At 35.6% G+C, this 12,312-nt stretch overlaps 1 protein-coding gene across 2 annotated transcripts; it reads right to left on the bottom strand.

The window, feature by feature from the left end:
• Positions 1-896: 896 nt before the first annotated feature.
• Positions 897-8,408, bottom strand: LOC126828675 (inactive selenide, water dikinase-like protein). 2 transcript variants are annotated; one of them, XM_050558596.2, is made up of 8 exons: positions 8,294-8,408; positions 7,974-8,215; positions 7,237-7,340; positions 6,130-6,279; positions 5,538-5,650; positions 4,888-5,078; positions 3,695-3,907; positions 897-2,805 (listed from the first exon to the last, which is right to left on the bottom strand). In XM_050558596.2, exons 2-8 carry the CDS (start codon positions 7,993-7,995, stop codon positions 2,621-2,623), a joined length of 978 nt encoding a protein of 325 aa, XP_050414553.1. In that variant the 5' UTR covers positions 7,996-8,215; positions 8,294-8,408; the 3' UTR covers positions 897-2,620. The 2 variants fall into 2 exon arrangements, with proteins under 2 accessions (XP_050414553.1, XP_050414554.1); XM_050558597.1 differs by lacking the exon at positions 8,294-8,408 and having other exon boundaries at positions 7,974-8,280.
• Between the last annotated feature and the right edge of the window lie 3,904 nt (positions 8,409-12,312).

Raw genomic sequence — 12,312 nt, 5'->3', positions numbered from 1 at the left:
CAAGATAACTTTGATTCTATCTGATAGAGAGTGATGAAACTTAGTGTATGGTTGATAATCAGTTTGATTGCTTGATTCTTTTGAAAAAAATAAATGTGCGTTTTATTTAAGAGATTTTGGCGGGGGACGACAGCCTCACTGTTGGCTTGTCTATATCATCCAATAGCTGTGCAAAAAAACTAATTGTTTAATTATATGGTAATAACAGACAAGAGACTTGATAATGAAACAAACTGTTTACTTTTAACAACCAGTTGGAAGTGAAGGCCTGAGTTTTTAATGAACTTAAAACTCATCTCCCTCTCAAGACTTGGTTGACATGTATTAACACCCCCCGCCCCCACACACACACACATTTTTTTATTGCAAATTCAGGCGAATCACGAGAACGAATAATAGCGGAAATCCATTAAAACGGAAAAAATTATGCCTGCGAGTGATGATCAGCTATGTACTACATGAAATCTAAATGTAAGCACATTTGATTTGTTGATGCTTTGGAACCTGGAGATCGCAGGTTAGATCCCGTTGCTGGCTCCAAAAGTTCATAAGGATTTTCTAGAGTGGTTTCACCTTGTCAGTGGTGCACCTGTCTCGTCGTTTAGATGGTATGAAAAACTGAGTTCCAGTGTACACATAGGCATGCACCTAAGATCACTTGAAAGTTGGAATTTGATATAAGAGTAGGCCGTAGCCTACAATTACCACCATTTAGCAACTGTAGGATGTTAAACCTCATTTCATTTCATTAGAAGTGTCAGGACGACCACACTGTTGGGCAGGTAACCCTACTCCTCGTCACATACAAGCTTGGCATCGTATCCACACCACTGGACTCATGACAGACCTTACAATCTAAAAACACATGCGGACAAAAGAAAACAAAAACGGCAGAATTAAATTGTACTCCCATTATAAATTTTATTTCTATAACAAATTAACATGAAGACGGATGAAATAATGATAAAAATGAGCAAGGATCAAAGGTCATCGTCTCAAATCTTTCGATTGTCCATTTTTCCTCCCAACTTTCGTCTTTTATGGAAAAACTTCATTAAGAAAGATTCGTAACAGATGACCCCCTCTCCTTATATGGCTCTAAACTGGTGATCACATGACTTGCTCAGGGTCAAGTTAATACCAAATGCAGCCGCAAAAAATGATTTATTTAAAATCAAGTGTTAAAATCAAATTTTGACCTATTGGTTTTTTTCTTTTTTTTTTGTTTTACATATTGCTATTTTTTTTGGCGATCAATTCAGTTTGAAAATGTTTTAATATCATTCAGACTTATAAGAGGAAGTGGGATTTTTTTTTTCTCTATAAAAACAGAGAATAGCTGTGCAAAAAACTGACACAAAAATATACAAATAAATGCCTTGAATACTAAAACAGATTCTGAATATCTTGAGTTGATTTCAAATTGACAAATAAGCCAGGTTCTGCTATCAAATAGAAAGTAATTATAAGGCTGAAAGAAACTCGCGTCTTCATTAGCTCAATTGGTGTCGAAAAATAGGACGTTAAAATACCCCATTTCATTTCATCTCTGAACGAAACTTGTCGATGAACAAGGCTAATTCCTCAATTTGAAATCAAGTCTATATAAAAGTATATGATTGAACACAGGGATAGATAATTAAGAAAATGATTTCTACTCGAACCATTATCACAAACAAATATTGTATTTCTCATTTTCTGAGAAAAAGATCAAAATCAGAAACAAATATTTAATTCCTTGCTTTACACCTTTGCAAAACCCACAGATAAAATGGAGAGAAACTTAATTCACAGATTTAAGCTTTTAAGAAAGGTATAAAGATTTGTAAAACCCCACAGTGATATACGTTTACATACATGGACAGCATTTTGTTATATAAAACTATGAAAGTTAAACAAAGGGTTCAGTTTGACTGAACAAACATACAATAAGTAAAGCATTACCAGTATTTATGACAACTACAGTAATAAGTTTATACTTAGTTCAAGCAGTTTAGCACTATGCTTCAAGAGAATATTTCACAACACAGTTATACATTATAAAAAACCCCAATTATTTGTTATAATGAAAAGCACATACATGATTACAAGATTAATATTTCAGCACTTTTAACATCAAAATTTACAAATTATTAAAGTTTTTATCTAACTGTAAACACTTGGATAGATAATCAGTTGCCATAGTGATGGACATACAAACATTTTAATTGATTCTGTAAAAACTTCAGTAATTGGTTATTTTATTATAAATCTTTAAAAATTGTTTAAATTCTTAATAAACGTCTGTGATTGGTTATACTGTATTATTTGGTCATATTATAAATACACCAATCACAATGGTCTTTTAAAAACTATCTGAATTCTCTCATAACTTTCTGATAGGTTGTTTGGTTATAAATACACCAATGTTAATGGCCTTTTGAAAAGTATTGGTATTTTCTATAAACTTCTGTGATTGGTTGTTTTATCGAAAATACACCAATGGTAATGGTTTTTATATGGTAACACTTAGTAAATGGTGTACTTTAAAGCAGTACCATGTGTTTTATTGTTTTTCAACTGAAATGATATCTAAAGTTTTGTTTTTTTATTTTTGTAAAATCTTATTAAATGTGGTTGACTACCACAATTCACCGTCACGATCCTTAGCAGGTACTTCAATAACTCTTGGTTTATCTATTATTCTAGCTGTACGATTTCCTTTCTCAACGATTCCTATAATCCATGATTGGTAACCTTCCTGTTTCTCAATATCTTTACAGAAGGCTGCTGCTTGTTCCCTTGGTAGACAGATCAATAATCCACCTGGAAAATAAAAATAAACACAAAAATATTCAACAATCCATACTACACATTCTGACCTACCACTCCGTTCACTTTCAGACCTACATGTACCCCTCCTGTTCACTTTCTAACCTACATGTACCCCTCCTGTTCACTTTCTAACCTACATGTACCCCTCCCGTTCACTTTCTGACCTACCCCTCCATTCACTTTCTGACCTACCCCTCCTGTTTACTTTCTGACCTACCTCTCCGTTCAAGAAATATCAACACAAAATATTTTAAAAAACTACTAAATTATCAACATCCTGACCTAAAATTTGGTTCACAAAATAATTAACAATCCCTAGCTCTATATTTGACAACATTACAAATATTTACAGCTCCCGTGGATTCAATGACAAAATCTTCAGAATCAATATTATAAAGCATGTGTGAGACATAACAATTTAATGTCTAACTTTAAACGAACATTAAAGTGGAACAACCAAGTTATAAATATTAAAAACATACCATAATAATTTATTGACTAAATTTGGCCATATAAAAAGAGAAGAGAGAGATGGGGTTAAACATCCACTAAACACAAACTAGGTAATTTCAGGACTAACATATGGTTCAATTTTATTTCAATAATTCGCATGTGTGTAGCGGTCTTTAGCAGTAGGAGGAAACCGTAGGACCCAGAGAGAACCCATGAGGCTGGACAGACGACCCTACTCCTTGTTATGTACAACCGGGGAATTGAAACCACACCAGTTGTGATACAACGCACATGCGCTAATCATTTGGTCATAATCCAGGAAGTTATGGTCTGAAATGTGCGAATATCGAGAGGAACTGATATACGTCCACAGGAAAATATGGGTGTGTCAGAGTGTAATATTTAATAATAAATAATTTATAGGTACCTGACGTTTCTGCTGAATGACCTTGTAGCAAACCAAACATATTACCACAAGCTTTACTAATAGACGCCATCTTGGCTATAACCGGTAAATTATGGATCACAAAACCAACTTCGTTTTTCTGTATTTTGGCAAGGTTATTAGCATGACCCAATAAACCAAAACCAGTGACATCTGTAGCTCCATGACCATTATATTTATGCATGAGTCTAGCACCTTGAAAAATATAAAAATAAAATAGTAATCTTTAAAAATGAAAGGACAATTCCAGCTCGGTTTTTCGTCCTAACTGAATGACTATGATATCGGTTCTTGCCAAGGTCTTGAATGTTAAACTCCAGTTCATATCATTTTGTCAAGTATGAAAAGAAAATGAAATGGGGTTTAACAATTGAAGGCTTGGCAAGGATCTACCTAAATGGAACGATTGCAAAATCATATTCTAATATACAGGAAGAAGCTTCAGTTCTCCTACGTCTTGTCTGTGATATCACTTCAAATATGGCTCCGGCCTATCTGAGCGAACTCTTGTCCGTAAAACAACCACCGAAATCTACCAGATTCAACCAGGCTCCATCTTTGGACTATCCCATCGGAGAACACAAGAGAACGAACAATAAATTTTATGGAAATAGGATTTTTCGGCACTATGCACCTTCATTATGGAATAATCTCCCTACTGAGATTCGCGCTGAGAATGACATTGATACTTTTAAACGTTCAATTAAAACCATGCTCTTCAATCGTCATTTCACTTGCTGATCAATTCTGAATCGTGTGACGAAATATCTTACTAGACGTTATTATATGAACACCATGTCATCGTTGAATTTTTAAATCATAATATATTTTTATAACCCATGTCTCTGTAAAGCGCGTTGAGAACTTGCCATGCATTTTTAGTTATATCTATGTTATGTTTGTAGAATGCGCTATATTAAGAATGTATTATCATTATTAAAGCAGACATTAAAGAAACAACTTCAGTCAGTCAGGGTTATTCATCCTACTGTTCTGCTTCCACAAGTCTAATAAAGACAAGGTAAATATTGCTCGGACAGCAGCACTACCACCCACTCTTATTTCAAATTCCAACTGTCAAAGTTTCTTCCACGTGAAAGCGAATGTGTAGGCTACACAGGACCTCGGTTTTTTTGTACCATCCGAACAACTAATCAAGTATTAGTATATTATACCTGTTCTGTTTAATCTGGCCATACTGAACATAGCACGTTGATACGCTTTACGTACATCATCTTCACTGACTACCAGTTTAATACGATTCCATCGCTCCGGTTGATCTAACCATGTGTAAGCGTTGACAGCTACTTGTGTACCGAGAGGTTTCGTTAATACTAACACATCTCCAGCTACAGCATTATCAGGCCTACAATAATAAAACTTTCATTTAATTCTAAACATAGGTTACTAGGCAACAAAAAATGACTAACACATCTCCAGCATTATCTGTCCTATAATAATAAAACATTCATTTAATTCTAAACATAGGTTACTAGGCAACAAAAAATGACTAACACATCTCCAGCATTATCTGTCCTATAATAATAAAACATTCATTTAATTCTAAAGATAGGTTGCTAGGCAACAAAACATGACTAAAACATCTCCAGCATTATCTGGCCTATAATAATAAAACATTCATATAATCCTAAATATCGGTTGCCAAGTCGATTGGGTGAGAACTTTAGCCTCCAAAGCAGGGTAGATGTTTCAAAATTTTGTTTACCAGGAATTGAACATCTCTGAGCAACTTTTATCTTGACAAGAACTGCGGTTTAACCTCCTAGTTTAAAGAATATTGAACAAGTCCAATAAATATACTTACATGATGTATTCATTGGGTTGACAGACAGTGGTAGCCACACCCCCTATTGTCATCCATGGATTTAGAACTGTTTGACCTCCTGTAACATGGGTTCCACCTTCTTCTGCACAATCCTAACATTAACAAAATTATCATACATTCAATACATCATTACTACACTATTATTACACAAACTAGGTCATTTCGGGACTAACACATGGTTCAATTTTTTATTTCAATAATTCGCTAGCAGTGGGAGGAAACCGGAGGACCCAGAGAAATCCCACGAGGTTGGACAGACGACCCTACTCCTTGTCACGTGCAACCGGGGAATCAAAACCCCGCCAGTTGACTCAATGATAGACCTTATGATACAGCGCGCATGTGCTAACCATTCGGCCACCCAATCCCCCTCAAATTATTAGACTTCTTAGCTATAAAAATTCATCTTAAAAAGAGTATCAATGCAAAAAAATAACGCAAGGCTCATGTGAACGTAATATAATTATTAAATTACACTAAAACGTTGATATCAATCACTTATAATAAACAGATCTGAGCCAATTTATACATCTAATACTTACATCTAATGAGTTATTAAAGAATAATTTACCTTAAAGCCCCTCATTAACATGGGAACAATCACATCTCTTTCTTTGGTAGACATCTTGTTACTAACACCAAGTAACATCAACATATTGTCACAGTCTGTCACACCCATAGCATATAAATCACTTAGAACATTAGCACAAGTTATCTTCCCCTGAATCATATAATTACAATTATCATTCTGATTTAGATATTTTAGTAGGAGCGAGTGTTTTAGCCTGAAATCCTCCTTTTCATTCAATTGTCACTATTTTTGGGATTGAGAGACCCAATTCCAGAATGTCGAATAGATTATCCCTAGTAAATTTGTATGCTTGATACCTACCAGTAGGACTGAAACAATACACCGTGCCACGATGATACAGTGTGAAATATACCGTGAACCCAAAATTGAAAAAAAAAAAATCGCGGTTATCATCTTATTATAAAAAGTATCGTTCATCATTTTTAGGGAAAAATCGTGACAGAATGGTTCACCGGTGAATTGTTTCACCCCTAACTACCAGGGTGTAAGTTTATTTTCAATCTCTAAATTCCATTCACAGACTAAATTAGCACAAGTTATCTCTCACCGAATAACAAATTATCATAAGGAAAGTGAAAACCATTCATTCTCTGTACCCACAACTGGAAAACAAGCTACATGTACAGAACACCTACCCTCTTCTATTTACCATCAAAAGATAATGTAACTTTTCCATTTTCAAAACATCAAAATTCAGTGGAATACATTTTTGTGCCACAATGAGCATCTCCAGAGCTTTAAAAATCCTGTAGTGTACTACTTTCCTAGAGAGAGAGAAATGGGGTTTAACGTCCACTTGACACAAACTAGGTCATTTTGGGACTAACATGTGGTTCAATTTTATTTGAATAATTCGCTTGCGCATAGGTGTCTTTAGTCGTGGGAGGAAACCGGGGGACCTGGAGAAAACCCACGAGGTTGGACAGACGACCCTACTCCTTGTAACGTACAACCGGGGATTTGAAACCACGCCAGTTGACACAATGACAGGCCTTATGATACAGGCATGTGCTAACCATTAGGCCATCCACCCTCGCCCCCAAAGACAAATGGAATCCAATGAACTGCCTTAATAAAACATCATACCATCATGTATGGATCATCTACCAGCGGATAGAAGAAATCTGTAGTCTGCACCAAAGACAAACCCCCATGTCTTAATGGTGTCACGGATGAGTCCATTCCAATACCTGTAAAAAAACAAACAAACAAAGGCTTGTATTAATTTCATTGACAAATGGTGGATTTAGTTCAATCAATGAATGATACAACATCAGATTTTTGGTTAACTAGTGTTCAATGTTTTCCTAAAAAATAAATTAACTCAGTTATTTTCAGAATAATAATATCCTACTCTATAAAATCTATTAAAACTTTTTTATTTACCCCATGTCTATATCAACACTCATAATTTAAAGTTTTCTACTATTGGACATACGAAAATTATTCGATTAAATATTGTCAGTATGGTGCAAGTTTCAAAGTTTATGTTTATGTCACGTGATATCATAGATTACAGACAACCACGTGACAAAGAAATCGGTGCCGGTGATGACTTGCCGCCATATTGGAAATTTGTGGCCCGAAAGGACTATTTAACAACCAATATTTTTTGCAAATTCTATAAAATTTTGACAAACATGACATTGCACAAAACAGAATTGATCAAGACACTTAATATTCAATTGCAATTGTACATTATTTAGTTGAAACCCTGCAAAAATCTGAGCTCGAACGGCGGGAATCGAGCCATTTTGGGAATCGAGATTTTCATACGCTTTGGGTCAATATAATTGAATTTTTCTTAATTATTTGCAACTTACCAATACGTGGCGTGTTTCCCATGTATTGGAAATGCGACGATTCCGGATCCTGTGTTTCGCTGTCATTGTTAAGTCCCTCTAAAAGCTTGAGCAGTGCTTCTTGGGGGACTTTACACCCTCATCCCTTTAGGTCAGCGAACTTCGTGAGTCGAAAACTAGGATCCAACTCGTGAGCCACAGGATCGAAAGGCCGTCGCATTCCCATCTCCGTCACTCCTGCAGTTGTCATGGTGAGATTTTACCTGAAAATAAAACTAGAGTCAACAAAGTATCAAATACAAAACATGAAAAGTATTAAAAAGACAGAAAATGCAACAAACTCGTGTATAAGCGTGGTCTGCAATGTGCGCGTCTCAACAGTAAAATGGCGACCTCCCGAACTGGGGAAAGATGCCCGGATGTCGCCTAAACTCTTCTTTATTTCAATAAGCGCGAGCTCGCAGGGAGCAGTCATTGTGAAGGAGCTAAGCGTCATCTGATTTTTGTGTAATTTCGGTTGGTTTTCTAGACAATTTTTGAACTTTTAAGCAAATTCTACATCCATAAAATGTCATTTTAATTATTTTTCATAATTCCATAACCAGACATGTTTATTTGATCGTGCATTATACATTTTGAATTAAAGATAAGAATGACCTACTTGATGAACACCTTTCAACAGACGACCACCGTCAAGACCGGTATCTTATCTTAGAAATAGTGAGGGGTCGATACAAAAATATATCAGTTGTGTAGTTTGTTTGTCTTGTCCGCGGGTTTGTTTTATGGGCAGGTATCGACTGAGAAGGGGCGTTCGGGGGGGGGGGGGTATTTGCCCACTGTTAACCAGTTAGGCTATCTTGTGACAGGAAACATGAGCCAGTCAGCGGCAGAGTTTTAGTGGGATTAGGTCTGATTAAACAAAACACTGCGCACGATGTGTAAGGGCGGGGGTGGCGGAGAGGAGCTCAACAAGTTAATGTTCTCGCGTATTGTATTGTATTTGTTTATAGGGTGGGTGGGGGGAGATCCTTTATAGCCCGGAATTTCCACGATTACCAAATGCCCGCTACTTATCTTATTTTTCTTGTTCTTTTTCTTGTGGTGACGCTCTTCGAAAAAGCTTAAGTCTCCGTCAATTCCAGGGCTCGTAATTAAGAGGGAAGGGGCGGGGGGCAACTTTCCGACCCCTTTATGTCCCAGTGGTTCAGATTCCGTTAGTGTTGCAGAGTGGAGATCGATGTGACCATGTTTGACCAATTGAAGTTGACTATAGGACACCTCTTAAAATTTTCGGTGGTAGTGGTGGGGTGCCCGGTTTCCAAGCATTATACAGTATTCGATAATTACTGCATGTTTAAAATTTGTTTGGCGAGTCATCAACATAAAAAAAAAAATGTAACAGGGTAGTGTTCTTTATCCTTTATTATCAGATGGTGGGATGGGATTGGCATTCTAAGTGCAAAATAATGATATAGACATTTGTGATATCACAATTAATGCTTTGCATCAATGAAATGGAATCACAATGTGATCCTATTAATTCATAATAAAAATTGACATCACACGGGATGTTGGATTTATCTCTTTAAAAAGGTCAGTGTTTATGTATGCCTACGTAATTTGAAGACGATGATGGCATCATGCATTGTAAACTGTCAAATGTCCTTAACTGGAACCTGGCAGACCCCCTCCTGCAAACATTCCTGGACCCGCCCGTGTATGGGTGTCTTCCTTAGCCCAGTCGTTGCAAAACTACTGTTAACCCCCATTTCAGATTTGTTTGGACGGGGGTGGGAGCGGTACCCAGAGGTTGGGAACATAGGATTTAAAAGATTAATTAGCTGATATTTATTTATTTATTGGTTTCTGTTATTTATTATTTACATGATTTATTAACTAATAAAATCATCAATTATTTAAAACTACATTGTATACATATGCTCTTTCATTAGATATCATAATTAAAACATATAGCAATAGGTACGGGATTGGATACTCTAATACATACGTAGGGAAGTGACTAATCTGTTAGATATATTTTATCAATAACATAAGAATAAAGTATATTGGACATGGTGAGTTGAAATTATGTCGTATTAACGGTAAATACCAGTTTGTAGCTTCAGGTAAACTTATCATTATGTTGTGATCTCTTACTGACACGTGCACTTCTCTTCGAGTCTCATCTTCTTTCAGTTACAGCTTACAGAGTGTATACAGCTTGAGGTAAGCGTTCTAAACATGGTATTTGTTGTTGTATAGACAATATTTTATTTCGCATTAAACACGCATTATGCAAAAGGTAAATCTACCTATTGCAGGTCTTTCTTTAGGCCTGAAATGTTATCTAAATTATTAATTAGACATTAATTAAAGATACATTATGGGAGATAAGATAACGAGATGGGAGTTCTCGCTATAATAGTTAAAAACTAGATAGACTAAAGGTAATCTGCTGAAAATTTCAGTCAAATTGATCCACCATGAGCCGAGAAAGAAGCTCGTGAAATATTGCATAGTCTCGGTCATCATTACTAAAATCATTAATGTAAACAGCAAGTCTCGAATATCCGCTTTTCTTGATTTAATTGTCAACGGCCGTTAGCGGCATATAGGAATCTAATCCAGCCAACATCGAAGGCTAGCCTTGACATCGAGAGTTTATTATGGTCTGGATAAGTTAATTAATGTCTAATTGATAATTTAGATAACATTTCAGGCCTAAAGAAAGACTTGTAATAAGCAGATTTTGCTCTTGCATAATGCATGTTTAACTTATCCAGACCATAATCAACTCTCAATGCCATCGGATTGCAATCCGATCTGCTATTCAACGTCCGTTGATGATTAAAAGCAAAACTGGATAATCGAGACTTCGTGACAGCGGTAACAATGACAATCGAGGCTACAGTGATTTTATGATAAAATTTTCTCGGCTTAGAGTGAGGCATTTTGATTAAAATGTTTAGTATATCCCCTTTATAACTATTATAGCGAGAACTGCTAGATCTTTATCTAATCTTTCATAAAGTATCCAATCTGATTAAAATACAGATCTATATTTAGTTTCGTTTTTTTATATTTTCGTTGGCCTACACTACACGAAGATCTGACCGTTTGTAGCGATAGGTCGCGTCAGAGGTCATAAACAAACGGGATTTTTTTGTACAATCAGGGGCAATAATCCAGAAAGTTATGGTCTGAAATGCGCAAATATCAAAAGGGGCTGAGATCTTTGGGATATAAAGATAGGTTTTAAGTTTCATCAGAATCGGATAAAAATTGTGACCTCTAGAGGGTCGACAACCTTCGTATTGCATACTTTTACACAATTTGCGTACAAAGGGTGGCTATTTTGTTGGGCAGTTTCATCTCGATTTTCCCGAAATTCGAATTCAACCTTCATTATGGTAGAATGGTGAAATATTTAAACGGTTTTTAAAATTGAAAAAAAATTGTAACCTCTAGAGAATCCGCAGGGGCCATAATCCAGGAAGTTAAAGGACAATATTGGTGCCAGTCATTATCACATATGTGTTAGAGCTGGTTAAACACATTCCAAATCATCCACGGTTACCCAGTGTACTCATTCCGTTCTATTCCACTATACCCTGGGTTAATCTATGGGGGAGACACGTTTTCAAGTTATCCGCCCTTGATGATTGTGCTATTTTTATCGACCAATCCCATAAATTGTTATTTGAAAAGGAAGTTGGCAAAGGGAAGTAACTATCATCGGACAATGTTAGGAGTTGGCCTATTCTAAATGCGTAATTAATAACAACCAATTATACATTATGTTAATGAAGACCAGACGTTCATATAATAATGTAGGGTCATTAGTTTTATTTAGAATCGTTCGTTCTCAGAATTTTATGTCCACGTGATATCGTAGACAAGTTATTCTGAATGTTTTTGTTTGTTAGTTGTATTTTACGTTCGCTTCCACCAAAAGATTCTAACATTTTGCCGTCTGCTACAGACTGAATGTGTATTTCTTGTAAGAATACAACAGTGCAAAAATATATACAATGGCATTAAATTAACATAACAACATACTACGTAAAACAATCACTATACATATTAAATGGCATATATTGCATAATTTGGTTTGATTTATATTAATATACAAAGCATATAAATTAGGATATTGAATTATTATTTTAATCAATTATGGTGATAAGGAGCGCAGTTCTCTTGCTGGACACTTCAATAGAATACAGAACAGCTGTATTCATCCGCAAAAAAATAGTACCTAAAATTCATGTAGCCTACATTATATAGGTTTAAACGTCAAATGAGGTCAAATGAATAGAGACGTCTTTAATATATACTAAATATTCGTATCATCCCAAAT

This window comes from Patella vulgata, chromosome 7 (genome assembly GCF_932274485.2).
Source record: "Patella vulgata chromosome 7, xgPatVulg1.2, whole genome shotgun sequence".
Taxonomy (NCBI): Eukaryota; Metazoa; Mollusca; class Gastropoda; family Patellidae; genus Patella; species Patella vulgata.
This window is presented reverse-complemented; position numbering and strand designations above follow the sequence as displayed.